The sequence below is a fragment of the Anopheles funestus genome, chromosome 2RL (genome assembly GCF_943734845.2).
Source record: "Anopheles funestus chromosome 2RL, idAnoFuneDA-416_04, whole genome shotgun sequence".
Lineage (NCBI taxonomy): Eukaryota > Metazoa > Arthropoda > Insecta > Diptera > Culicidae > Anopheles > Anopheles funestus.
In genome coordinates, this window is record NC_064598.1 from 62,096,394 (window position 1) to 62,123,979 (window position 27,586).

The window sequence follows — 27,586 nt, forward strand, 5'->3', positions numbered from 1 at the left end:
GGAAGTGGCTTATTGCATTAAAAATTTTCATTTGCATACATAGATGTGTTCACTAAAAATGTTAATTTATTTCGGTATTAGTTCACAGATCAATCCTTGCACCTTGCAAAGCGGGTTATTTCTTTATTCTATTTGCTCGTCCGTTGATTTTCAAGTGCCCTACACCGAGGGTACAGTTTTCAACCCATGAGCATATGTTGTTACATCTGTTTTACGCACACCATCGCATTTGACACTCCGTGAACCAAAAACAAACAGATTCAGTGTGAAATAATCATAATTTATGCCTTTTTCTGCAGCAATTTCTTGCTAAGGTTAAGATTCTGATCATTACTCGGAATGTCCAGGCAAAGCTAGTGCCAGCAGGTTCAAAGAGCAAAGATTCCATCAACAAAACAGGAGTTCACATTGAAATTACATTACAATCACCCTGCCTCATCCTCAGATCATCTGTCGCTCCCTTTGCTTTGTTTGCCACTGCAGAGAAAGCAATCATTACAGATTTGCAAGGGCTTTTAGGAAAGCTCAATTAAAGGAGTTTTAATACGTAATCGACAGCAATTAGTAAAACTATTTGTTTGTTCAACATTTGTAGTTCCAACGTTCTTGGTTAAAGGTAAACAAAACCTTTCTTTCTTTTCAGTAGTAAGAATGCAGTCTGTTCCTTCCTAAATGAAGTGTCAAATTAGTTTCATCATCGTAAATTTTATTTGTGAAAACTTAACTTTATTGCCATTTTATATCTGTAGTTCAAGTTCACATTTACTTTTGTGCGTTTTATTTGTTGTCCTATCTCCAAATTGCAGCTGCTGTGCATTGAAAGACAAATCTGATCAGATCCGCCTACTCCTGTGCACCAGACACTTTCACTTCTTCGAGAAAGTGTGCTTCAATACAAGCGGAGCGTCGTGATATTCTACGCAAAGCGGCAGACAGTTCGTTTGCAACTCTCTCCAAATGCCAAATATGTATCGTGAGGCGACGCATGCTGGTAGCTGGTATACGGATTCTGGTAACTATCTATCTTTAAATTCAGAATCTACATATCCATCGGGCACAATCTAGAATTGTCAATTCGATTGCCCGTTAGTAGCGTTTCTAGTTTCTCAATATGCCATGATTAAATTGCCGCAGTATCGTGCATGCTTATGTTAAACCACAATGAACAATTGCGAATTATTGAAAATTTCCTTTTGTTCACAGGAGCTGAATTGAACCGCCAGCTTAATGGTTGGTTGAACGATGCAGATCTAACGTTTGGTCCCGCCCGTGCCATTATCGCTCCGCACGCTGGATATCGCTATTGCGGTGCTTGCGGTGCTTGGGCTTATCGACAGATTAGTCCTGCCGTGGTGTAAGTGTATTTTCTACCATTCTCATCCGAATAAAAACCCAAATCATTGGGTTCTGCGTGTCGGTTTTTTTGTTGTCGCAGGAAACGTGTGTTCATTTTGGGCCCTTCGCATCATGTGCGATTGTCCCGATGCGCCCTATCAGCCGCTCAATACTGCCGTACGCCATTGTACGATCTGAAGGTGGATCAACAAATCAACAAGCAGCTAGAAGCTACGGGCCATTTCAAGTGGATGGATCAAAAAACGGACGAGGATGAGCACAGTATCGAAATGCATCTCCCATATGTGGCAAAAGTGATGGAAGAGTAAGTTAACCTACCAACATAATCAACACCGCGTCGGATGTAATTTTGATCCTTATTTATAATTTATTTTAGATACAGCGATCAATTTACCATCGTCCCGGTGATGGTCGGATCAATCAGCAACGAATGGGAAGAAACGTACGGTAAAATATTTGCACCATACCTGGCTGATCCGCAGAATTTGTTCGTCATTTCGTCCGATTTTTGCCACTGGGGCCAACGGTTTCGTTACACGTATTATGAGGAAGGATCCGGCCCTATTTACAAATGGATCGAAAATCTGGATAAGATGGGGATGGATTTGATAGAAACCCTCAAAGCAGACAGCTTTAGTGAATACCTGCGAAAGTACAACAATACGATTTGCGGCCGTCATCCGATCGGTGTACTGATGCAATCCGTCGAAGAACTGAAACGCCGTGGTCACCGGATGAGCTTCAAATTCCTGAAATATGACCAAAGCAATCAGTGCTGTGATAAGAAAGACTCCAGCGTGAGCTATGCCTCCGGTTCACTGATATTTGAGTGAGCTTCTCAGAATCATCTCTATCGCTAAGGCGATGAATGAACGTGCTAATCACTCGAGTGCGTTTCACAGCTTCTTATGTGTCACGTCCACGGTAGTGTTGTGTAAATCCACTATCTCGGTCGGCCACGATGCACGTTTCATTCGATTTTTTGTGTGTTTTTTTCCTTCTCTTTTTAATTCGTTTTATATCACTGTGTAAGGCATAGATAAATTCATTTGTTTCTCATTTAAAATTGTAATGATAAGCTACATGATTTTATTCATAAAGAAAAAGAACAAATTATCTTTCATTGAACAATTTGCACCCTGAAAATGTATTTCAATTCGTTTGCTGGCGTATTTCTTTTTGGACATCTCTCCTCAAGTCGAATTCTCATTTGCATAACAGGAAGGGAGAACGGTTCCCTTTGTTTAAAAGCTCATCAAATTACGAGAACATTTTATGTAAGAATATACTAACCGTTAAAAGGGATAGCTTAAGTTCTGAAGAAATACAAGATTTTTTTATTATATAAATGTTCTTCAATTGCTATGTAGTGTTTAACAACAAAACATGAAATAAAAATGTGTCTAATCGGATCAAGTTTAGTTTAAAACGCAATTTAATGAAGTGCAACATTTGTTATTCATTGAGAAAAATGAGATAAGTACATTTTATTTATTTTCACTTTTATTTGTAGTGAGCAGGGCCATTACTAGGAACTCGGCAACTGTCTTGGATTCTTGCTGCTCGAGATATCCTGATGATTTGTTGAAAAGAACGAATAAATACAGGGGTAGCGCGTTTCTTCTAGTTACCATTGAAATTGGTTATCATTTAACTAGATGCGGTTTGTGAGAAGAAAACATCAGATTGGCTTATAGACACTTTGAGCAGTTGGAACTCATTCATTAAAAAAAACATAACATCTAATGAACGGACCACGTACCCAAACAATATTTCACCGATAGATAGTTCTGTATAGGAGCATTCTTATAGTCTCAAAAGCGGTTTAGTTCAACTATGGAAGGCCTACAGCCTTAATAGAAGTGGCTCGAAGACCATGCATGTCTTGTTGCCTGAGGATAAGCAATTTTCAAAAACCGGTTTGATCTACTATTCGTTTGATTTGCTGGCGTTGAGCTTATAGAATCTCGCCTCGTGTAAATGCTCCTTAAGGTCCATCGTTGGCGAGAATCTTGACAGCTAAAGATTTGTTTGGTACACGTCATATGTGTCAGCTAGTGCCGTAAAGCAACATCACAACGAAGATCAAATCAAGCTGATTGGTGAATCTTTTGGTTTCCTGCTTGCCACACTGTTGGCAAAATGAAGATCCTCGTAAAAATAGCCGTACTAACCGCAATATCTCTGTGCCTGTTTCATTTAGCCAACAGCCAATCTTCCAAAAATGCCCGCAGCGTAAGTATACTAGACCGGCTTCAGTTACGACGTGGTGACGTTGATGTTTACATTTCTATAGATCTAATCGGGTTTCGCTTATTTCTTCAGCAGGGGCAACAATCTCTCTCGGAGAAGGTTCAGCAGTTGCTGGACATGAATGCTAAGCGTCCGGTAATGAGATTCAATGGCAACAAGTTCCGTGACTTCGTCAAGTCAGCTCCCCGTAATTATTCGATTATCGTCATGTTTACGGCCATGGCACCCGCCCGGCAATGCGTGATTTGTCGGCATGCTCATGACGAGTACACGATTGTAGCTAACTCGTACCGCTACTCGCAAACCTACTCCAACAAGCTGTTCTTTGCCATGGTGGACTTTGACGAAGGTTCCGACGTGTTCCAGATGCTGCGGCTCAATACAGCACCCGTGTTCATTCATTTCCCTCCGAAGGGAAAACCGAAACCGGCCGACACGATGGACATTCAGCGTGTTGGAGTATCGGCGGAAGTGATTGGAAAATGGATCCAGGAGCGTACTGACATTCAGATCCGAATTTTCCGTCCACCGAACTATTCGGCGACTGTAGCAATATTGATGCTATCGCTTTTTGTCGGTGGTTTCCTTTACCTGCGCCGAAACAATCTCGATTTTCTGTACAACAAGCAGATGTGGGCCCTGGTTGCAGTCGTGTTCTGTTTCGCGATGGTATCCGGACAAATGTGGAACCACATCCGCAGCCCACCGTTTGTGCACAAGAGTCAAAATGGAGGCATTGCGTACATTCACGGATCCTCGCAGGGTCAGCTAGTGATCGAAACGTATATTGTCATGTTTTTGAGTAAGTTTTAAAAAAGTGAAAAAGGTTTGGATGTATATTTTTAAAACGATATTCATATTTTTCCAGATGCGATGATTGTGCTCGGTATGGTGCTTTTGACGGAAGCCGGTTGGCAGAATGATCACCGTAAAAGTAAAGTAACAGCAATCGTGGGCCTGTTTTTAGTTGTTGTCTTTTTCTCGCTGATACTTTCAATATTCCGTTCCAAAGCGCAAGGATATCCTTACAGGTGGGTCAAATTGTTTTAATGGTCTATTGCATAACAGCTCTTGCATAACAACAATTTATCTCATTGTAAAATTAATCCCATTTCAGCTTCTTATTTAAGTGAGCTATAGCGTAAGTATAACAACAAAAACTCCGTCTAAAATTACCGCACCAGGTGTGAACGCGTTGATCACATGAATTGGATATTTAGTTGTGTTTTGTGCAATCCTAAAAAAATCTACCATTTCCATCTTTGAGCTAATCACAATGTATGAACTCGGAAATATTATTGGTAGAATCTTACCACATCTCGGGAATCATCCTCTTTGTACTAAAACATGAATGATTTTTAGAGCCTATATTAACGATGCGTAATGAATTGGTTGAAAAAGTAGTACACGAACAAATAAATTAGAATCCACGTCAACTTGCTAGCGGAATGTTGCTCAAAATTACAATATTCCTTCTAGAGTTAATCCCTTTAAATGGCTGGTGAATAAACTATTGAATTGTCGATAAAGACACAATCTATTCGAAAATTCCGTTCAAAGTAACATAGTATGCAAGAGGGGAAAGAAATAACATACACCAAACATCACGCTTCACTTTTTTCTGGGCAATTTTGCCATGTATTTTAAACGTTTTAGATTATGGCGATTATCAAACTTTGAGCGAATCACGATAAGGATCTTCTTAAAACGAAGGCTGTAACAGGTATTTGTTCATTCTCTTACGTGTTTGTAGCTGTGTCGTTGTTCTCGTATTTTTCTGTACAGACCATTATTTTACGCACCCACTTTATGATAAAGATCTTCGTCAACACATTTCTTTTTGATTTTGTAAGGCAAGTAAAACTGGCTAAACCAGTGATGTCAAACTCATTTTAGCATCTCAGGCAGGATGTATAAAAACAACAGCCCTTTTGTAAGAGTTATCCTTAAAGTTGATACACTGGTTTATCAATGTTAGTCATTTTTACTAACATTCTTAAGCTGCACCACTATCAACGGTTCATGCATACAACAGTCGATGTTCTCGCTATGTCTTTATGAGCTACATTGAAATACCTCGCGGACTATATGCTTCGCTAAACGGTAACAATGTTATTATTGTTTTTCTGTCCAATGTTTTTACGTTTCAATTTAGTTTTTCCTTTCATCGTTGCGCTTAATTTTTCGCCGCCGGATAAATCAACCGATAAGCCACAATCGTCTTCATTCACGATTTTCTCTTGCGCTTTGATCGGTTGTTCGATTTTGCTGATGCGCGAATGAGTTTTTTGATGTCTATTTAAATCCCCGTGGCAGCGGAACTTCTTATCACATACGGTGCACTGGTGTGGTTTTTCTCCGGTATGTATCATTCGGTGCGACTGCAAGTACGTGCTAGCGCGGAACGCTTTGTGGCAGTACTCGCAGATAAAGTTCTTCTCATTGGTATGGATTCTGCGATGCAGCACGAGGGAATAGCGCCTGGCAAAGTCTTTACCGCAGAATTCACACTTGTGAATTTTCTCGTTAGAGTGTTTGGAGATTTTATGATATTTCAGGTCGCCCCACTGCCGGAAGTGATGACCACATTCTTCACATTTGTATGGCTTTTCGCCTGAATGTAACCGCTCATGTACCTTCAGTGCACTGCAGGTGAAAAAACATTTCTGGCACGCTTGGCATTTGTGCGGTCGTTCGCCTGTGTGCTGTAACTGATGGTATGCGAATGCCGTTTTGGACTTAAACAATCGCCCACAGTCTGCTTCCTTGCATCGGAACTTATCTAGTGTTGAACTACTCTTAGCCTCTAATATTTTTTCATCATTTCGACACAATTCTGCTTCACCTTTGCTATCTTGCACCTCCGATGTAAAGTGTTCGCCGCTCGCATCCGCTGCTTCATCGCCGCTAAAATGATAAGCTTCTACCTGCTCTTCATCTCGAATGCCAGATGTATCTTCTACGAGCGGATCAAGATCTGCAAGCTGCATTTGTTCGTATTCCGATGCATCTACACCTCCCTCATCATCTTCGCCTTCAGACTGTTGCTCATTTTTTAACGGATTTGGCGACATTTGGACACGGTGAGCAAAGGAGGATATCGAAAATTTACTCGTCGCGTTTGAGGACAGTTCAAGGATGGACCCAATCGGCAAATTAGAGTCACTAGAGCGAAATGAAGCTGTATGCGTTTCCGCGAGTTGGTCAACATTGGGAAGTAGTGGAAATGTCGTTGAACTTAATGTTTCCATTTGTTGCAAGTTTGGCTGTTTGGGAGTTTCACTTCGGGTTGGCACACTCAATGAGTCGGCATGGACCAGCTGTTCACATGTCACTGAATCTAGTGATTTCAATATCGTTGAATCAGTGATTTCCGTAGGCAATAGTTCTAAAAAACAAAAGAAAATTATACAAACGTCTTAGCAAAACTGTGCAAAAATTCCCTTTACACCAAGATCATCGGCTTACCCGCATCATTAAATGGAGTTTTGCTAAGAAGTATCAAAAAGTTATCGCCTCCACTTGATATATTCATTTCGTGAGAACCCAGCATGTCTGCGGGTAATGTTAAATGGTTCTTTTCTTGCTCTCGATGAACTGCTGTTGTTACAGGGCTAGCATCCGCATCACTATCATTACCATTATTGCCACTCGGACACCATGATCCATCGTTCGCTAGACATAAATCCTCGTTCGTATCCGTGTCAACAGTCTCCTGCACCTTTTGCACCACATTCCGGATCCCTTCCAGCATGTCCTCTGTTTCGCTAAATTCACCCCCATTTTCCGAACCATCCAGCACTATCCTGGCATTGTTTAGTACCGAATTCTCCCTTGCTTTTAAACCTGCGGTGTTTGAACATTTCGTGTAGGACAGTATTGCTTTTGTATCAGTTTTTTGGGATTGGCGTTCGTCTTCCGAATGAATTTGCTTTATAGTACGATCATTCTTTAGCTTTTTCGTGTGCTTCACGCGAGGTAGCTTGGGCTTGGCTTTTTTACCGTCTGCAGTCTCCTTACCCAATGGAGAACTGTTCTCCACTGGCGCTATCACAACCGTTTTCAATCCAGATGCATTCGATCCTGTGTGTGAAACACCAGCATCACTCGTTGGTTCGTAGTGTTCCTTCAAATGATTAAAGAACAATAGTTGATCTTGCACCGTTTTTCCACACAGTTGGCAGATAAACGAGCTCACAGTTTGCTGTGGAGCAGACGACGGTGACTCTTGTGCCTTCGAAGAATTACCTTTTCCAGCATTTACGCGCTGGGGCACGGTTGTATGTCGGTAATTCGACAGATTTGTGAGTTTCATTGGCTCGGAATCCATTTCGGGAGCGCCGTTGCATAAACCTTCCTTTACGTCGCCCAATTTTTTGGCTAATCGTTTCTTGTGTGGTAGATTCACGTTACCCAACAGTGCACACGATGTGCTCTCCATCGATGCAACACATTCTACGATTTCTTCCTCGTGTGTACGTGATTCACACTCAATAATGCTCGGGGCGGTACATTTTGGAGCTACTAAACTATCAGCAATGGAATACGTCGACCGTGGACTATGCGTAATGAGCGAGGGCAACGTTGTGCAGGAATAAAATCGTTTTGGAGATTCATTTAAGTTCATTGAACTAGTGGTCATAGTTGTACTCTAAAGAAAGAAAATGTAAACGAAGAGTGGAACATTATTTCATGCGTCAGCTATTTATAATTTAACGTTGGACTTACATTGTGTACATCTGCCGTTCCTGGGGTCGTCGATACGATCGGGACAATGGAATTGTTATGAGTGTATACCTTCATGGCAACATCGACAGCAGGCATTAGTGTACCTATGTTCGACGCAGACGTTTGCGAATGTCCTAGCGAAGGTATTTGCTGAGAGTTTGATATCTCCACAATGTTCTGGTGGTGATGCATATGTCCTTGCGTTTGGTGCTGAAGATGAATGTGGGAATTGGCAGAGTGTGGAAGACTGTAATGATGATGTTGCTGTTGCTCTACATTGGCAGTCACAAGAACGTTTGCCGTTACGTCAAATCCTTCCGTTCCCGAACTGGCGGCATGCAGTGGAAAATGTACATAACTATCAATCGTACCAGCGATTTGTGCTAATCCGTTGCTCATAGGCGATGATGATTGACCAATGTTAATCATTTTATCGTAAGACGATAGCGTGTTGAAACCCGGAATATCCTAAAATGGAATCGACAGCAAAGTGTACAATGTCATGATGATAGGGTTATTCGTGCAATCTGCATCTTACCTTCGTTCCGGTTGCATCGTTGCTCGATTCACTGATCAGCGTATGAATCTCGTCTGCGGTGAGAGGCCGATAATGATGCTCCATGAGAGCTGTTTGTAGGCTGCCAATTGCATTTGAAGTTGTTGACGATACCGAATTAATGTAATCGTTCAACAAATTTGTGGGTAGCTGGCTTGATAATAGATCCGTTCCTAATAGAGTGGATTCTATGTATTCCTGCTCTCTGCCACCATGTGACATTGCTGTACTTGTTATGAAGTGCAGTGGTGTATTGTCCGTAGACTGCATGGTGGTTCGCAGCACACCTTTCGACAAGTCTTGATGTCCGTCGATGGACCCGCTTAAGTGTTCCAGATGATCCATTTTGACGTTTTATTTGCGCAATTTTTCTACAAAAGTAGATTTTTAAAGATGTTATAAGAAAACATAAGGAAGCATTAAGAAAGTGCTCTAGGAATGCACGAAACATACCACAAGCTTCAACGGTGCGAACTAACTGCTGTTCTCGAATACATGTTTACTTTTGATGTCCTACCCAAGGCTAACCTCAATCGTTATATTCATAACGAAAAATGCATTTCAATTGTTCTTCTTCATGTTTGGCTCGGTGCTGATTCAGTATTTTTTTAATCCATAGTCAAATAATCAATTCTTTTGTTAGTCGTTGCACTGACTGACTGTTGGTAAGCGGAGCGTAACCGAAAGCAATACGTGACCAGTCGAATTATCCTGTTTTTAATCAAGATAAATTCAAACCGACAAATCATACGGATATTTCAGTGCATCATAGAGGCTTCTGGGAGTCCTAAACGGACGTATTTAGCCCTAAGTGGTAAAGCAGACGGGGTCCCTACTGCGGTATGCTTGAATTGTAAATATAGTTATAAATCGAACCCCCGCCGACACTTAGTCCGTGTACCACTAGTGCATCTATCACAATGTAGCTGCGCTCGGATCTTTTTACACGCCCCAGTATAGATGGAAGTGATTGGATAATTGTTTGAAACAATAAGCGATACTCGTATTTCAAATATACTCAGAATCTGTTGAATCCTGTTAAAATAGTAATAAAATACACCAAATGTTGTAAAAACTATTCTTTTTGTTTGTATAAATACGCAGCACTTGTAAACAATAGCTTATTTGAGAAAAAGCTTGTTTACATGACAATCGGTTGCTGTCAAATTGTGAGCAACAGTACACATCGCCACAAGGTGAATCAAATTCGTCCGTTCGGTTTCTGAGCTACATTTTTGTGATCAATTGTTTCTTTCTGAAACATGAAAAGAAATCTGCTGTAATAATGCGTAAAATAATCATGCAACATGATGTGGACTAATTTTTCAGTGTTCTGTTTGAATAAATAAATATAAAACTTTTTCAAAAAATTGAGCTACAACCGGGAGGTATCGTGTAAATTGTGCTTCGTTTGGAAACGCGCTGATCATTTGACAGTCAAGGAATGTCACAATAAACAAGCTTTCGGGAACAGCGAATCACGAAGTCCTCGTAAAACGTCCTAAAGCTTGAGTCTTGCTGTTGAGTTGTCTGAGGCTGGGTGCATTAATTCGATAAACGGATGTAATCTCATCGTGAGCGTTGTTTTGTGCCTCGTTTAACATTGCAAAGTGTGCAGTCTAGCGAAAACTAAATGTACTGATATAGCAAAAGTACTACCGTATTCTGGTGTCTGGTGAGAAGCAATGCAGTGAAAAATAGAACCCATCCGCGGAACCTGTTATCTGTGCGTGCAAAAAAAATGTTTTGCATAGTGTCATTGTTAATTAGTTGAAGTCATCCCTCGTAGGATTCGTGATGTACAGTAGCGAAAACGCACGAGAAGGATAACAAAGTTTTGCCTGATTCGCATGCTTTATTTTCCTCCTGCGGTGAAATCATTGCAGCATCAACATATTTCCGCAAGGACACTGTACAAAGGGATTGTGCAAAAGGAAACGAAAAGGTTAGTTGCTTTCATAGGCAAAGCTATGTTTGCGGCCAGCAAAGAAACATCTCATCTCATGATTGGCAAGAACATACAATCAATTCGGATAATTATTGCCGTTAACTATACTGGAAAATGATATAATGGAACATTTTTCATGAGTTTTAGATTTGAACAGCAGCTGAAACAGAAACTAGAAGCCTCCTTAATACCTTCGTGGTAAAGAATTATCTTTTGACTTTGATGAATAGTATCCCTCGAGGATCGCTCAAGTATGCCGCATTGTGTGAAAAAATATCCGCAGGCTTGCAGCGAACGGATATTCGAGATCAAAGCATCCGACGGCAAGTCTGCCAAACAAATGCAAAAAAGGGAAACAATAACACACGCATATTTTACAATATGTTGCAAACCTATGCTGTACTGTACCCCCAAGCGGGACGTTTTTGTGTATGTTTAAGAGAACCGATGTAGAATAATGGTATATGTTTTTCATGATAACAAGAATTTTGGTATCGTGATTAGATTCCCCTTTTACTTTGCATAGAGTATCAGTAGTAATACTTCCAAATTCTATCAACAAGAACAAGGAAAAGAGTACACAGATAAACACAACGATAAACCACATCGTAGCATCCTTGCTCTCGATTCGAATGGCATTGTTCAATGCCAAAAAATGCGGCAATCATCGAGCGCGAAATGAGTTCAGTGCGCGAATGTTGTACATATTGGCCCAGTGCGTATCGATTATTCAACACAACACACTACTTTCGCTTGTAAATCAGTACACACATGCAGGGTCAATCATGGTGGCATGTTGGCGGCAACAAGTGGAACAAAGAAATTTTTGCGAAAATCGAAACACGTTAGCCTGTGGTGCTCAAAAAACTGCTTTCGTAATGATATATAGCCGCAATAGAAGCTGCCAACCACCCGATTTCGATTGCCGCGTGACGCTTTTAGATATTGGTTTTATTGTCCGCTTTTTTTTTTTTATTTTGTTGGGTAAGGCGCTCCGCGTGCGTACGGAGGACGCGTTTGGCAGATGCGCCTCGTGCGGCACTGCAGAAAACGTTAACCACATTTCATCAGTCGATATCGTGCGGGCTGTCCGCATCCGTGCGTCGGTTGTTAATTGTCGTTGGCAGGAAATTCAATTATCATCCACCGTGCAATCGTGCAGAACTTTAACGACGGGCCAGTGACCAGGGCAACACCAGGGTAGGGTTGTTTCTTTGTTGGCTTCTTTTGGTAAAGGGATTCTGTAAAGGGAAACATTTCGTTACGGTTATGCTATTTTGTTTGAATGTGTGTTGGATTATTTTTTTTCGAATTTAACTGAATAGTTTAGGTATTTAATACAGTTTACCAGTGTGGGTAATTATGCTTGTAATTAGTGTAAAATGTTAGAATTTTGAACTTCCTGGCTTCATTTGTTGCTGTGTGTATTGAAAGCTATTGCATCTAGTTCCACTTTTCACTTACATACTCCCCTGGAATGACCTTGATCTCATTTATCGCACGATAACAAACCTCGTGGTCTAGACTTGCGTTTTGTAAAGTGAACCAACAATTGATAATTGATGCACTCTCGTAAGGGTGTACTGCACTTCAAGATAAGCCACTACCGAGCCTGTGGTGATATCTATTTAAAGTAAATTTTCTAGCTCATTGCAGGCTTAAAAAGCATAAAATCTGTTATTAATTGCTTACTACTGATAAAGTAGATTCCTTTTTGCTCATTTACTTCGCAAACCTATCAATACTCACAAAATAGTTAGCGAGATGTAGTAGATAAACCGAGGACGAGAAAATATGAAATGGTCATGTTTTAAGTTTTAATGATTTTCCTTTTCTGTTTCTCCCTTTTATCTATTCTTGATGAATATGTGCATTTTCGGTGCATAAATATTTACCTTTCTATTCCCACCACTATTCGTTATACAGACCACTGTATTATTTATTTAAAAGCTGAGCTTCGCCCTTAGATAAATGTAGATAATCTTTGTTGTTAGAATATTTATAAGCCAATACATTCATGCGGTAATCTCGTATCACATTTGAGATACGTATTGTATTTAGTAAAGTTGTACTCTTTGAATGTTTAATTTGAAATTAATTTGATTCTTAATTGATCTTAATATATAAACACAAACACGGTATCATTACGCCGAATAAAATGGGAATCATTCAACCGTTGATGTAACGATTCCGATTGAATACGAATTGTTATGTATGAGATTGCAAAAATCCCTCACGAAGGAAAGCATAAATACATACATACAGAAAGACCAAACTTTACCCTTGAACGATACTGTTTTTTTTTGGATCCGATTCCTTCGTAGCTTTTTAGCCGATTCGAAAATCAATCATACCAAGGTAAACAATTCATTGGAAAGCAGCACCATCAAATTATGATTGCATCTTTAAGTATATAACAATGTTGTGAATCCAATCAAAATAATACAATTCAGGTGCTTTCTATATTGCTGCTTGCTATTTACACAATGCACAAATTGAATGTTAATGTTACATTTCTTGGCGATCGTTCTTGCTGGGGGAAAATAGTCCATGATAATGATTTTGAACCAAATGTATTTATAGTTTCATATGAACGTAAATTTAAACATTAGTATCTTGAATATAACATCCTTTCCCTGTGCTCACTCACCGTTTGCTCTAATCCGTTGCTGCTCTTCTATTATTTAATAAACGAACAAAAACTCCACAACCTGTTGGTTTTGTTTTGCTTTCATATACCCTTCCGTTGGTGGCAGAAGTTAATTAGAATATCCCGTTGGTGCCATTTTAAAGTGGTGCCGGTAAGGAAATGAAAAGCGTAACGGATCCAATTTACCTTCCTAATCGTTCGTATCCAGCAATGTCGTCCTGATCTCCGCCCTTCGGAGTATCGGTATCCCAAACGCGAAGGAAGAACGACGCTCGATGCGGTCCGCAAAGGTGCGTCAGAAACGCAAGGGGTCATTGTTTTGCATGCTTTTTCCAGTGAAAACCGCGTATTTTTAGTACCGCTATTCGTCGTCTCGCTGGCAAGGATCGGAGGGTGGTAGTACTCCGCACAATGTTGTTGTGCGTTATCAAAACACGCGCACCAGGCCTAATTATAAGTTTTACCGTACAACAAGGCACACGGATTGGCATTGCTAAACCGTAGCCGCTGATTTGCAATTATTCATGGCATTGCTGCACATGTTCTCCTGGATCTCTGCGGATGTACATGACAGTATAATCCGCCTAACCGATGTGTGCTTTCGTTATTAATGATACCAAACTTTTTCGTGAAGCTACACTAATTATGCTACTCTGATTCTTTTATTGGTGTTTAATTAATAATACTTTTATATTAGTATTCTTACATGCCTACATACATGGGAATAATATCGATTTGTTGAGATTTAGTTACATGCATTTAAGCTCAATTAGTATGTTGCCTTAACAGTAGTTACTTCTGTACATACAGCTGAAACGTACAACATTTCTGCAAGCGTTAGAAATTTCAAGTAATGATTATTTGATGTCACTACTAAAGGTCACGACAGATAACTTGAAATTGGAGAAATCGATTAGATATTCAACAGGATTGCACTAATCAAAACGAACCGTTCTAATCCTTCTTTAATGAGGAACGTGTTGCAATGAATTTAGTGACGCAATGCATCATAATGTTTGTTACACAACCGTTTATTTGAGTTGCCGAATGTCCTATATGCACTTCATTTTCATCTACCAATACTATATTTAATTGGTACGCATTACAACGTTCCACAATTAAACTGCTAGCATTGCATTGCTGTAATGTTATTATTGTATTAATGATGAAAAAGTTACTAATGAATATATTTATAAGAAGGAAGTATTTTAAGGCATTTTTTATATTTAATCCTTTTTCACTATAGTTACTTACTTACATACATATTTAGCACTATAGCTGGTTAGCGATCTTGGTGTGCTGCATCAATACTTGAAACAAAGTGCCGGATGATGCTTTTGGAGTTCGTAATGTACAATAGACATGTGGAAGTCATGCATTAACTATGATAGAATTGTTTAATAACACAATTTAATGACATTGGAAAGACACGCCAGTTAAAAATGGCGTGTCGTGTGAAGACAATACGGTGTCATTCTGAAAGCAACTGAAAAAACTGACTGGAAAATTCCTCCAGTTGGCCTCACGGGTTGAACAATATATAACCATAGACTATAAAGAAAAACCAACTTAAGATTAAAGTAAACTTAAGCAAAAATAAAGACTACGGAATAGGAAGATTCCGTGTGCAGAAAAAGAAGACAGATAGCATAGGAAAAGAAAAAAAGAAAAGGAGAACAATACATAAATGGGTAGTTAGAAGGAAACAGTGCGAAAAAAAAGAAAGCGATACATTAAAGTCAAAATGATTAGAAACCAAATTGAAGTTCTATAGACAATTAAGCCAAGCACCATGGAATTACTAACCAGAGAATTACTAACTCCACAGAGCTTCACATGGATCCATAACAAATATTTTTTTTAATAAATTTTCTATGGTTATCTATGGTCTATTGGTTATCCTATTCGTACTTAATCATGATAATCAGTTCATATCAAACAAGAAAATCAAACTGCCAGACGATGATGATTGTTCCCAGCACAGCAGGGCGATAAACCCGTGTTGAGCTCTCGGACCGGAGTATCAAACTCCGACCGAGGGTGAGAGAAGGTAGAAACTAAACTAATTTATCCGCGGCCAACCGAAATAAAAAGGCTTTTTGTTCCGGTTGTGAGAAAGCTTCTTTATTTAGGGCTACCTCCCCGTAGCCCCCTTTTATCGTACATGCTGCCTTAGCGATACATAATCGATACATTTCCTTGACGGCGACGCATAACCGTGTTTTCCTCGCGTTTCTCAACCCTTTATTCACCCTTTATCCTTTCGCCCTACTTCTTATTTATATTATTAATTCCTGTAACAATTTCCTAATTTCCTGTAATTCCTGTAATTTCCTCTAATTTCCTGTAGCTATTTCCTCAATTATTTCCCTATTTGCCTAATAAATTTAATAATTTTGGGGAGGATTTTTCGCGCCGATCCCCGCATTGTCCTTGCATTATCTGTCTGCGCCTGCAGGAGCAAGCGAGACAGACAGAGACGCTTAACTTCCCTCTCACTCATCGCTTCACGGTGAAGCGATGCGAGAGAGGTAAGCTTAGTCTCCTAGCTTATCTTTACGTTGAGAGCGGCTAAGTCCGCTCTCCTGCTACTATTCTCCTAAGCTAGGGACCTTTTTTGAGCGCGGACAGCGGTTCCTAAAAAGGACATAATTTCCGTCAGCGACATCCTCTCCCCCGTAATTCCTCGTAGAGGTGTTACAAACAATAATAAGCTGACGGAATTATGTCCTACCTATTTCTTCTTCGGCGCGAACCTCCAACCGTGCGACCTTTACCGCTGGTCTTCTAATAAATAAACTTCCTACTCTTATCGTTACGGATCGAACCTGTTTATCCTTTCCTTCTTGCACTTGCGTAATTATCCCCTTACGCCACCTTCCGCGAGTCTGCTCATCTGGAAATGCTACTATGTCGCCTATGCGCAATTCTTTCACTGGTTTTAACCATTTCTCTCGCGTTACCAATCGAGGTAGAAATTCTTTTATCCACCTAGACCAGTATTTTTGTGCAACCCATTGGGATTTCTTCCAATGTGTCTTTAAAGCTTCAGCTTCCGAAATCTCACACTGAGTTGGTTCTGCTTCTCCAGAACAGCCTATTAGAAAGTGGTTTGGTGTGAGAGGCTCATCGTCTTCGTGGTCCAAAGGAATATGCGTAAGAGGCCTATTATTGATCATGAATTCAATCTCAGTTAGCGCGCTTCTAAGTACTGCTTCTTGATAGGGTTCGTTGCATAGTGAGAGAAGGCTTTTTACCTCTTGTACCATTCTCTCCCACGACCCTCCAAAGTGTGGCGCCGCCGGTGGGTTGAAATGAAAATATATTCCCTCCGTAGCGCATTTTTCTTGCAACTTTGTTATTTCGCGGCACGCACCTACGAAATTCGTGCCATTGTCACAATATAGATGAGCGATCTTTCCGCGTCTGTGTTGCATTGCCCTCAGACATACAAGGAAAGAATTCGCGCTAAGATCGCTTGCCAACTCCAAGTGCACTGCTCTAGTAGAGAGGCAGGTAAATAGAGCGCACCATCTTTTTTCGGATCGCCTTCCAATGTAAACAGTAAGCGGGCCAAAATAATCGGCACCCGTATGCGTAAACGGTTTAACGAATGGTGTCGTTCTACATGCAGGCAAAGGTGCCATCATTGGCGGTTGTGGTTTGGCTCTATCGTTCTTGCATTTTTGACAATATGTCACGACTCTTTTGAGCGTTGCTCTTAAATCAACTACCCAGAAGCGCTGTCTGATTGCAGCTATAACCGTCTCTGTCTTTCTGTGTAAGTATTTTTCGTGATAGTAACGTATTATTAGTGTAGTGATATAGTTGTGCTTTGGGAGTATGATCGGTCTTTTAGTATCTTCCCCCAAAAATTGCGCTCTGGTTAATCGGCTTTCGGCTCTCATTACGTTATTTTCGTCCAGGACCGGGCAGAGGTTTTTTATGTCGCTCCTGTTGCTTATTGGATGTCCTGCAGCTAAGGCTGCCATTTCGTCACTGAACCCCTCCCACTGTGCTTTTTTAAACAAAAGATGCTCTGCTTTATCTAAATTTCCCTTACTAATGATTGGTGAGAATGAGTTGTTATTAACCTTTGCTTTCAACCATTCAAGATATTTTAGGCAAATAGCTATCGCGCGCCTAAGTTTCAACCAATTTGAAGACCATTTTACAATGATTACTTCCCAATCTAGTCGGTTCACTGCATTAATAGTGTGCACCGGTCGAATTTCTTCAAGCGTCGTCGGTTCAAATCCATCATATTGAATATAAGACGCCTTTAAAAATGAAGGTCCTTCGAACCAAATTGAGGGTCCCTTTATTACCTTTGTTGCCTCATCGGCTGGGTTATCTTTCGTTCCTATCCAATGCCATTGATTTACACCAGATCGATTGAGAATTTCTCCTACTCTTAACGCAACAAACTGTTTGTAGTTTCTTGGCTCTGAACTGATCCATGCTAAAACTGTTTTCGAGTCGGTCCAATAACACGTCTCGTTTATGTCGATCCTCATTTCTCTTCTAAGCGTTTCAGCTAATCTGGCTCCTAACACAGCTGCTTGCAACTCTAAACGCGGTATGGATAGCGGTTTAGTAGGAGCAACGCGTGATTTTGCTGCAACAATGCAGATATCGATTCCTTGTTGATGAATAGTGCGCATGTAGACAACCGTCGCGAACGCCTTTTCTGATGCGTCTACGAAAACGTGCAATTCTCTTTTTGCAACATCTTCCGCTACTGAATAGCAACGCGGAATTTTTATGTTCTCTATACCCTTCATCCTTTCTACCCACTCCTGCCATCGGTCTGCTAAATTTATGGGTAGTTTGGCATCCCAATCGAGCCCTTGCTTCCAAATATCCTGCATCAAAATCTTCGACTCTATTATGTAATTCGCAATAAGTCCTAGGGGATCATAAATTTTCATTATGTTAGAAAGCAACATTCTTTTTGTAACTTCTCCTCCTAATTCATATAATCCTTTCGGCACGTATTTTAATGCATCTTCTTCCCTATCCCACCATTGGCCAAGTATTTTGTCGAAATTTTCATCTTTCTCGCCTATTTTGATCAATGTGTTCTCGCTCACTCTTCCCGGTGGCAGACTTTTCAACACTTCATTTGAATTCGATATGAAGTTTCTAATGAAAAAATTAGCTTTATCGTGGATTTCGATTACCTGTCGGGTTCTTTTTACCGCGGAATCCTCATTATCGAAACTGTCTAAATAGTCATCCACGTAGTGATTGTGAATGATTGCGACTACCGCTGAAGGGTACTGATTTTGAAAGAGCGATGCATTTTCATTTTTGACGTATTGGGCGCATGCTGGGGAACAGGTCGCTCCAAAGGTCATAACCCGCATTTCATAAATTTCCGGTTTCATGAACGGCTCGCGTCTGTACAAAAAACGTTGCGCGCAGCGATCATCTTGCCGGATTTTCACTTGGTGAAACATCTCCTTGATGTCACCTGATATACCAATGCGTCCCTCTCTGAATCGTATTAGAATGCCGAATAGAGATGCGACTGCATCTGGCCCTGACAATAATTGCGAGTTTAAGGATATTCCATTATTTTTTGCGGCTGCATCGAAAACCAACCTCGGTTTAGGCACGGGTTTGTTGTAGTTTACTACAGCAAAGTGTGGTATATAATTGATCTTGGGATTAAACTCATCGCTATTTACCTCACTCTGACCTATTGGACGCGCGTAACCCTTTTTGCAGTATGCGTCTATCTCCTCATGGTACCATTTTTTTAGCATTTCATCTCGTGCCAATTTTCTTTCTAGGCTTTGGAGTCGCCTTAAAGCTTGGCCATAGCTTTCGGGTAGACTGACGTCTTCCGTTTTCCACAGGAGCCCTATCTCGTAACCGGTTCCAGTTTTCTTCAACGTTTTCTCCATTATTTGTTTCGCCCTTTCTTCGTCCTTGGGCTGCGGTATCTTACAACCCAATTTGACACCAAAATCTTCCGTTGAAAAGTAATTTCTCATCATATTCGCTATGTCCTTGTTAGCATTTTTTGCTTCGATTAGAGAAAGGAGTTTTGCTTGTTTGCTATTAAGATCATTTGTTCCTAACAATACCCATCCCAAGTGGGTTTGAATTGCTATCGGTGCGCCTGCTCGCCCAGTTCTGGTTTGCAATGCGCACATTAGATGCGCATGTGGCAATCCGATAATTAGCTTCGGAGCTCCATCACGATAGCTTTGTAAATTGATGCCTCTCAAATGGCGATATTTTCTTCTTAATTCCTTTCCGTCAACCGTTTGTTTTGGCAGCACCATGGATTCTACTGTCCTTAATCCATTAAGGTTTATAAATTTCCCATCCTGATCCTTAACTAGGATCGAGATGGTTTCACTTTCCGGCTCATCTTGTATTGATCCGTTAGTCCAAGCTAGCGAAAATGGTCGTGGAGATCCATTTACCTGCAACTCTTCTTTGAGCTCACGATGTATTAAGCTCGCAGATGAACCCGTATCCATGAACGCGAATGTATCGACCTCCCTATTATTATGACGAAGCGTTACTGGGATGATTTGAAAATATAACTCAGGCAAATCAGAATCGTGGTGAGTATTAACATTCTCAACCTGTCTTAAGCCAGTAGGAGTTGCTCTATGTAATAGGGTATGATGTCTCGCTCTACATCCGTATTGCCGACATTGTGGTGGCAGAAAACAATTTTGGGCGTCGTGATTCGACTGGTTGCAACAGTTTGTGCAAATGCGCAACCGCCTAACCGTTTCCCATCTTCGTTCGACCGACATGTTTTGAAATTGAAAACATTCTGTCGTCCTATGATTTTGGCCACAAATCAAGCAACCCATTCTACGCCTTGGTTGCGATTGGATATTCGCTTGGAACTGTTGTCGTGGTTGAGCACGAAAATTCCTATGACCTAACTGTTGGTTGTGCTGATGCGATTGTGAATTCACAACATCATTAGCAACATCCGCTGTTAGCATAATAGCTAAATTTTCGGTGGGCTTAAGCCACTTAGCAAAATCCTCGAGAGTCCTAAGCTTGCTTCTACCATAATTCTCGTTGTCTGCCAAGATATGATTGTACCACTTGTGTTTTAAATTAGTGGGAATCTTATTCTCCAAGTCCTTTAAAAGACGTTGGTCGTTTAAATATTCTGGCTCTCCTATAGTGTTCATGTTTATGACCAGGTTGTTTAACGCATGCATAAACGTTATAAAACTTTTTGGCTTCTGCATCGTTGGGTTCTCTACTGCTAGCAATTCTTTTAATAACGCACTGTATATCAAATCAGGCGTACCAAATTCCTTCTCTAATCGCTGTAAAATTCCTTCGATGTTTTGCGCATCGAGCATCAAACCACTCACGCATTCCAGGGCATCTCCCTTCAGAGCCTTTTGCAGACGATTTAGATTTTCCAAATCTGAAAATTTAGCCTCTTCACTTGTTTTATAAAACACTGATTTGAAATGGTTCCATTTCTTAAAATCACCATTAAATTCAGGAAGCTCCATTAAGGAATCTCTTTTAGACCGCTCGTTTAAAGCATCGACCAATCCCTTTATGAGCAATTCGGAAGCAGGGCTTGAGTTGCTTGTCGATGCGCTTGCGACTGTAGCACTTCCATCTTGCAATTCACGTTTCTGTCCCTTTTCCTTGCGCAATTTCTTAGTTTCTGCCTCTTTTTCCGCTAATTGTGTGACTAATTTGGTCTGTTTTTCTTGCGATTCGCGTTTCGTTTCTTCATGTTTTTCGGATAAGTCCTTATATTCCCTTTTCAACCTCTCTATTTCTTTTCTCATTTCGCACACATCACTCCCTACTTCCTCCTCAAATTTGGTAATTTTCTCTTTAGTGTTTGCCATTTTACTCACGGTTTGTTTGCGGGTTCGTCGCTTCTTGTTGTGCTGCTACTACTGCAGTTGCTGCTACTGCTTCGGCTGCTGATGCTGCTGCTGCCGCTGCTACCGCTCCGGTTGCTGCTGCTGCTGCCACCGCTGCTGTTGTTGCTGCTGCCGCTGCTACCGCTCCGGTTGCTGCTGCTGCTGCTGCCGTCGCTGCTGATGCACTCTTTTAAGCCGGTTTAAGCTTAACCACTGTTACTGCTGCCGCTGGAACCGTCGCACTATTTTTTTTTTTTTTTTTTTTTTAAGCCGTTTTAGGCACCACTGTTGCTGCTGCCGCTGGAACCGTCGCACTATTTTTTTTTTTTTTTTCTTAAGCCGTTTTAGGCACCACTGTTGCTGCTGCCGCTGGAACCGTCGCACTATTTTTTTTTTTTTTTTTTAAGCCGTTTTAGGCACCACTGTTGCTGCTGCCGCTGGAACCGTTGCACTTCACTATCACTATACCTTCCGACCGGGAATGAGCGTCCTCCGGTCTTCACAGGGCGGTGGCCCCTCTCCTTCCCTTCGCTGACCGGGAATAACGTCCTCCGGTTTCCACAGGGCGGTTGCCCCTCTCCTTCCTTTCGCTGACCGGGAATAACGTCCTCCGGTTTCCACAGAGCGGTTGCCCCTCTCCTTCCTTTCGCTGACCGGGAATAACGTCCTCCGGTTTCCACAGGGCGGTTGCCCCTCTCCTTCCTTTCGCTGACCGGGAATAACGTCCTCCGGTTTCCACAGGGCGGTTGCCCCTCTCCTTCCTTTCGCTGACCGGGAATAACGTCCTCCGGTTTCCACAGGGCGGTTGCCCCTCTCCTTCCTTTCGCTGACCGGGAATAACGTCCTCCGGTTTCCACAGGGCGGTTGCCCCTCTCCTTCCTTTCGCTGACCGGGAATAACGTCCTCCGGTTTCCACAGAGCGGTTGCCCCTCTCCTTCCTTTCGCTGACCGGGAATAACGTCCTCCGGTTTCCACAGGGCGGTTGCCCCTCTCCTTCCTTTCGCTGACCGGGAATAACGTCCTCCGGTTTCCACAGGGCGGTTGCCCCTCTCCTTCCTTTCGCTGACCGGGAATAACGTCCTCCGGTTTCCACAGGGCGGTTGCCCCTCTCCTTCCTTTCGCTGACCGGGAATAACGTCCTCCGGTTTCCACAGGGCGGTTGCCCCTCTCCTTCCTTTCGCTGACCGGGAATAACGTCCTCCGGTTTCCACAGGGCGGTTGCCCCTCTCCTTCCTTTCGCTGACCGGGAATAACGTCCTCCGGTTTCCACAGGGCGGTTGCCCCTCTCCTTCCTTTCGCTGACCGGGAATAACGTCCTCCGGTTTCCACAGGGCGGTTGCCCCTCTCCTTCCTTCCTTCGACCGGGAATGAACGTCCTCCGGTCTGCTCGAGGCGGGTGGCCTACTCTCGTCCTTCCTTCAGCCGGGAATGCGGTCCTCCGGTCTGCTAGAGGCGGGTGGCCCTCTCTCGTCCTCCTTCCAACCGGGAATGGGGTCCTCCGGTTCTCTTCACCACTTAGCGTCTTCCTTCCTTCCTTCGACCGGGAATGAACGTCCTCCGGTCTGCTCGAGGCGGGTGGCCTACTCTCGTCCTTCCTTCAGCCGGGAATGCGGTCCTCCGGTCTGCTAGAGGCGGGTGGCCCTCTCTCGTCCTCCGTCCAACCGGGAATGGAGTCCTCCGGTTCTCTTCGGCGCTTGGCGTCTTCCTTCCTTCGACCGGGAATGGGGTCCTCCGGTTACCTCGTGGCGGGAAACTTTCTCGTGCCTTGGAACGTTAGCAAGTACTACCTTCCTCTCTGGAGCCACCAATGTTCCCAGCACAGCAGGGCGATAAACCCGTGTTGAGCTCTCGGACCGGAGTATCAAACTCCGACCGAGGGTGAGAGAAGGTAGAAACTAAACTAATTTATCCGCGGCCAACCGAAATAAAAAGGCTTTTTGTTCCGGTTGTGAGAAAGCTTCTTTATTTAGGGCTACCTCCCCGTAGCCCCCTTTTATCGTACATGCTGCCTTAGCGATACATAATCGATACATTTCCTTGACGGCGACGCATAACCGTGTTTTCCTCGCGTTTCTCAACCCTTTATTCACCCTTTATCCTTTCGCCCTACTTCTTATTTATATTATTAATTCCTGTAACAATTTCCTAATTTCCTGTAATTCCTGTAATTTCCTCTAATTTCCTGTAGCTATTTCCTCAATTATTTCCCTATTTGCCTAATAAATTTAATAATTTTGGGGAGGATTTTTCGCGCCGATCCCCGCATTGTCCTTGCATTATCTGTCTGCGCCTGCAGGAGCAAGCGAGACAGACAGAGACGCTTAACTTCCCTCTCACTCATCGCTTCACGGTGAAGCGATGCGAGAGAGGTAAGCTTAGTCTCCTAGCTTATCTTTACGTTGAGAGCGGCTAAGTCCGCTCTCCTGCTACTATTCTCCTAAGCTAGGGACCTTTTTTGAGCGCGGACAGCGGTTCCTAAAAAGGACATAATTTCCGTCAGCGACAATGATCTTCAAAGATAGCATCAAATCACTTTGCTGTCGTTAGCGGACCGTACACAAGATGGCGCTAATGTTTTAAGAGAGAAATAGGACTATGGATAAACAGATCTTAGCGAATAACCTAGTGTTGTCGTAGGTCAGGTAAATCAGGTAGAAGATGAACAAAAAAACGAGATGTTTGAAACGATTAATCATTTATTGTATAACATTTAAGATATCAACTAATATGTGTTAACGAATGCTTCTGTTGTGACAAAATAACTTCTTCTTTTGTGGAATTACAACCTTTGAGAAGTCTTGGGCTGCCATTTCTGGTCTTCCTTGACTTTAATTACCTGTAGTAGGATAGTCAGTAATGCGTATGGGATTTATCATACGGTCCTGCTGTGTGGGATCGGCGCTACTACCATATACACCATCAATATATTGATAGAAGTTTTTTTTTTGCAAATTATTTCAGGACACGCTGTATTTGCGGTTTAGATAGTGAGCTCATCTTCTGTGGCAACTTTAAACCGTTTCCAACATGATTGATTTTACGGATGATCTGGAAAACTGGATGGGAAAATTGCCGGCTGAGCTGAAAGCCGTACCTATCATACATTTGGCTATTCCCGGCTCGCACGACACTATGTCGTATGGTATTAAAAACAAGGCACCAGTCGCACCGGATGCGGATCCAGTTGTAGGAACGCTCAACAAATTCATTCCCTGTGTCGTGCGGCGATGGGCCGTAACGCAACGTTACAACATGCAAGAGCAGCTAAAGTGTGGTGTACGGTAGGTGGCCATCGAAAGACTGCGAAGGCATAAAGCAGTACAAACGCATCTTAACCGCCAGATAACGCTTTGTTTTTTATTTTCTATTCTTGCAGGTACTTCGATTTGCGAATTTGCATGAAACGACCAGAGAACAAGTTTTACTTTGTGCATGGGCTGTTTTGTGAAGAAATCGCGGAACCGCTCGATCAGCTGAAAGAGTTTCTGCGCACACATCCGAAGGAGTTTGTCGTGCTAGACTGTCAGCATTTCTATTCGTTCAACCCAACCGATCACTGCGTGCTGTCGGCGGAACTGAACCGTATCTTTGATAAAAAGATATACTCCCGTAATGTAAACGAGCTGCAGGAATGTACGCTCGAGTCTGCCACAGGTAATGGCAAGCAGGTGCTGATCGTGTACCGCAGCGATGCGTGCGTTAATGAGCGGTTCTGGCTGAGTCAGGATTGGCCTACGCCCTGGCCTAACGAGATCAACGTAAAAAAACTGCAGCAGTATCTGGACGAATCGTTGGCTCAGCGTCGCCCCGACACAGGATTTGTATCGCAGTGTGTGCTGACGCCGACGGTGCGTTACATAGTGCCCCGCTTCATGTCATCACTGCGTGCCACCTGTGCGAAAGCGGTTGATAGGCAACTGATGGACTGGATCAAGGGACAGGTGCCGGGTACTTTCGCTGGCGAAGAAAAGCCCCGCACAAATGTGTTTCTGGCCGATTTTGTCGACATTGCGGACAATCAGTTTTGTAAGGTCGTGGTAGGATTGAACAAGAAGCTGTTAGAACAGGAGAACAACAGTACGCACAGTTCGCCGTCAAAGAAGAGTTCATAAATTTGCCCTTTTTTGTAAGATCGTTAAAGGACTGCGATCGTATTCGCTAGGGGTTGGCCTAGGTTAGGGTAAAATTGTTTGGTGCGTTAAAGATCTATATAATTTTTGCTGCATGGCGGTGGAACATCTCTCTTTTGCTCTCCCTTAAAAGCTTTAATTTTACTACTGTGATATCCTCATTTTGTTGATCTCTGTTTCGATGCGGAATATAATTTCAGCTTAACTGACAAAATGAAACATCATCCGAGATGCTTGTGTGAGTTCGTTCGTTTAGGTGCTCAAAAGTATGTTTAAACGTTTATTTTTACCTAATCATCAGTAAGCTGGACTACTGGTAATAAAAATTATATTATCGTTTAGTTAAACAACTTATAATGGTTTTACATTAAATGTAATAATTATTGTTTACGGTTTATCAAAAAAAAAACATCAAAAATGGAGAGCCATGTACGAAACAATTGTTTTACTCAGTGTGGCAAAGGACAATCGTCTGCAAATGGTACAATATACTAATGATAATCAGTGCAACAATATTACCAATTTTTGCACAATCTTTGCACTACTAGAAGAGATAGTAAAGATGTATTATGTATAAAAAAAAGGTGGACACAGTTTTGAAGTTCGAAGAAGTAGCGTTGCCTACGGCTTTATGAACTTTATGAAAGCGCACAGTGAGAATCCGCTCACGAATACAAATGTAGAATGTAATCGTTGTAAGGCAAACAAAAGAAAAATACTTACATGTTGTTATTTACTTTCATGTTTAAATCCTTTGCTGATCAGCAGTTACGGTAACTATCAATATGTAAAGCTAAACCGGAACCGGAACAAGAGATCCTGTGAACCGGAATGGTTTCAAAATCAAACAACATTCTGATTCCGAATACCTCCATACATCGTAAAAAATGAATGTATAACATAAACCAAAAAAAAAACAACAGATAACAAATGTCTAAAGGTGTGTATACACAATACTATATGAATAATCTCCGGTGTACAGCAGATAAGCTGTTCGAATATGTTATTATTATTGAAGGTGTGTGAGCAAATCGTAGCCTATTGAAAGTAATGTTTGGGAAAAAGTACATGTACTTCTATTTGTTCAGGAAAGAAAGTAATTATAGCGAGATCGTTCGCAATAAGCAGCGTAACGATATCTACAAACGGGACTAAACAAAAATAAGATACAGAAAACTATCAGGAAGGGAGGGGGCCTACAACACGCGAACGAAACAAGCTCGTGTAATGCAAAGAAATCAATCAATCTACAGCAAAGAACGCTCTTCACTTTAAGCACTTCTTTGTACACTAAATATAACACTTCAACAGTGAATTAGCAGCGAACAATAGAAACTATGTAGTAGAATCTTAACTAACTTTCGGGTTCTTAAACCACTCACTACTTCCCGTCCAACTCTACTGTAGTGGCCCTTGTTGGGTTACGTGGGACAAGATTAGACATAATATAGTGGAACCAAGAAGAATGTCGCCCTGTTGGCTCTATCGAAATATTAACAACATATGACGTCGTATATATTTGTACATGGTGTAGCTAGATTTATGACTGATCTTTTTTGATAGAAGTTAAATTAAACTCAAAACAATCCATGCACGCGTTTAATAGCATTTAACAACACACACGTAGGTGTTTTGAGAGATATGACGACATTGGACTGAAGAGAAGAAAAACACACTAAACAAACTTGCGCACAGTTTATCCGAGCTGGAGCTCTGAGAAGGGAAAGCGGGAAGCAGAGAACGAAAGACAAAAAGAAATGTGGAAGGAAATAGCATGATTATAATAGCCCACCTATGTACGATTATAGTATCTTGCACACAATTTGTTAACGGTTAACTCATATTAATAAGCTCAAAACGATCGTGAATATTGCTGATAACTTTTGAGGAGCCAGGATACAGGAAACTTAAGATGTAAGGTAATAATATAAATATATTTAAAACAACAACAAAAAAAAGCAACATGTACATTGTGTAATTGTGATGTTCAAACATATTTGTGACTGTTGGAAACCGATTTGCCGAATAGTGTTGTGAGCAGTTGAAAGAGATTGAAAATATACATTTTGCTGGAACAACCGGAAG

At 41.7% G+C, this 27,586-nt stretch overlaps 4 protein-coding genes across 6 annotated transcripts; 3 read left to right on the plus strand and 1 right to left on the minus strand.

The window, feature by feature from the left end:
- Window positions 1-211: 211 nt before the first annotated feature.
- LOC125775137 (protein MEMO1) lies at window positions 212-2,790 on the plus strand. Of its 2 annotated transcripts, none has more exons than XM_049445652.1 (5): window positions 212-616; window positions 807-1,012; window positions 1,204-1,354; window positions 1,436-1,660; window positions 1,733-2,790. In XM_049445652.1, exons 2-5 carry the CDS (start codon window positions 958-960, stop codon window positions 2,187-2,189), a joined length of 888 nt encoding a protein of 295 aa, XP_049301609.1. In that variant the 5' UTR covers window positions 212-616; window positions 807-957; the 3' UTR covers window positions 2,190-2,790. The 2 variants fall into 2 exon arrangements, with proteins under 2 accessions (XP_049301609.1, XP_049301610.1); XM_049445653.1 differs by having other exon boundaries at window positions 230-314.
- Window positions 2,791-3,378: 588 nt separating this feature from the next.
- LOC125775134 (tumor suppressor candidate 3) lies at window positions 3,379-5,157 on the plus strand. Its single transcript, XM_049445648.1, has 4 exons — window positions 3,379-3,591; window positions 3,682-4,411; window positions 4,478-4,640; window positions 4,727-5,157. The coding sequence occupies exons 1-4, from the start codon at window positions 3,499-3,501 to the stop codon at window positions 4,740-4,742; spliced, it is 1,002 nt and encodes a 333-aa protein (XP_049301605.1). The 5' UTR covers window positions 3,379-3,498; the 3' UTR covers window positions 4,743-5,157.
- Window positions 5,158-5,219: 62 nt separating this feature from the next.
- On the minus strand, window positions 5,220-10,038 carry LOC125775119 (uncharacterized). The gene is made up of 6 exons (XM_049445621.1): window positions 9,592-10,038; window positions 9,347-9,485; window positions 8,876-9,264; window positions 8,338-8,805; window positions 7,078-8,260; window positions 5,220-6,997 (listed from the first exon to the last, which is right to left on the minus strand). Exons 3-6 carry the CDS (start codon window positions 9,236-9,238, stop codon window positions 5,706-5,708), a joined length of 3,306 nt encoding a protein of 1,101 aa, XP_049301578.1. The 5' UTR covers window positions 9,239-9,264; window positions 9,347-9,485; window positions 9,592-10,038; the 3' UTR covers window positions 5,220-5,705.
- Window positions 10,039-10,162: 124 nt separating this feature from the next.
- On the plus strand, window positions 10,163-27,585 carry LOC125775135 (PI-PLC X domain-containing protein 3). Of its 2 annotated transcripts, none has more exons than XM_049445649.1 (3): window positions 10,163-10,838; window positions 24,333-24,652; window positions 24,748-27,585. In XM_049445649.1, the coding sequence occupies exons 2-3, from the start codon at window positions 24,399-24,401 to the stop codon at window positions 25,481-25,483; spliced, it is 990 nt and encodes a 329-aa protein (XP_049301606.1). In that variant the 5' UTR covers window positions 10,163-10,838; window positions 24,333-24,398; the 3' UTR covers window positions 25,484-27,585. The 2 variants fall into 2 exon arrangements, with proteins under 2 accessions (XP_049301606.1, XP_049301607.1); XM_049445650.1 differs by lacking the exon at window positions 10,163-10,838 and adding an exon at window positions 10,878-12,041.
- The last annotated feature ends 1 nt before the right edge of the window (window position 27,586 follows it).

Bases quoted from the DNA above. Each gene is read 5' to 3' on its own strand.
- LOC125775137 (XM_049445652.1), top strand. From the start codon at position 958: ATGCCAAATATGTATCGTGAGGCGACGCATGCTGGTAGCTGGTATACG. The intron at 1,013-1,203 runs GTAACTATCTAT...TTTTGTTCACAG, and splicing joins TAGCTGGTATACGGATTCTG to GAGCTGAATTGAACCGCCAG. The intron at 1,661-1,732 runs GTAAGTTAACCT...AATTTATTTTAG, and splicing joins GTGGCAAAAGTGATGGAAGA to ATACAGCGATCAATTTACCA.
- LOC125775135 (XM_049445649.1), top strand. From the start codon at position 24,399: ATGATTGATTTTACGGATGATCTGGAAAACTGGATGGGAAAATTGCCG. The intron at 24,653-24,747 runs GTAGGTGGCCAT...CTATTCTTGCAG, and splicing joins CAGCTAAAGTGTGGTGTACG to GTACTTCGATTTGCGAATTT.
- LOC125775134 (XM_049445648.1), top strand. From the start codon at position 3,499: ATGAAGATCCTCGTAAAAATAGCCGTACTAACCGCAATATCTCTGTGC. The intron at 3,592-3,681 runs GTAAGTATACTA...TTATTTCTTCAG, and splicing joins CTTCCAAAAATGCCCGCAGC to CAGGGGCAACAATCTCTCTC. The intron at 4,412-4,477 runs GTAAGTTTTAAA...ATATTTTTCCAG, and splicing joins GTATATTGTCATGTTTTTGA to ATGCGATGATTGTGCTCGGT.
- LOC125775119 (XM_049445621.1), bottom strand. From the start codon at position 9,238: ATGGATCATCTGGAACACTTAAGCGGGTCCATCGACGGACATCAAGAC. The intron at 8,261-8,337 runs GTAAGTCCAACG...TTCTTTCTTTAG, and splicing joins GAACGGCAGATGTACACAAT to AGTACAACTATGACCACTAG. The intron at 6,998-7,077 runs GTAAGCCGATGA...TTTGTTTTTTAG, and splicing joins AACTCCATTTAATGATGCGG to AACTATTGCCTACGGAAATC.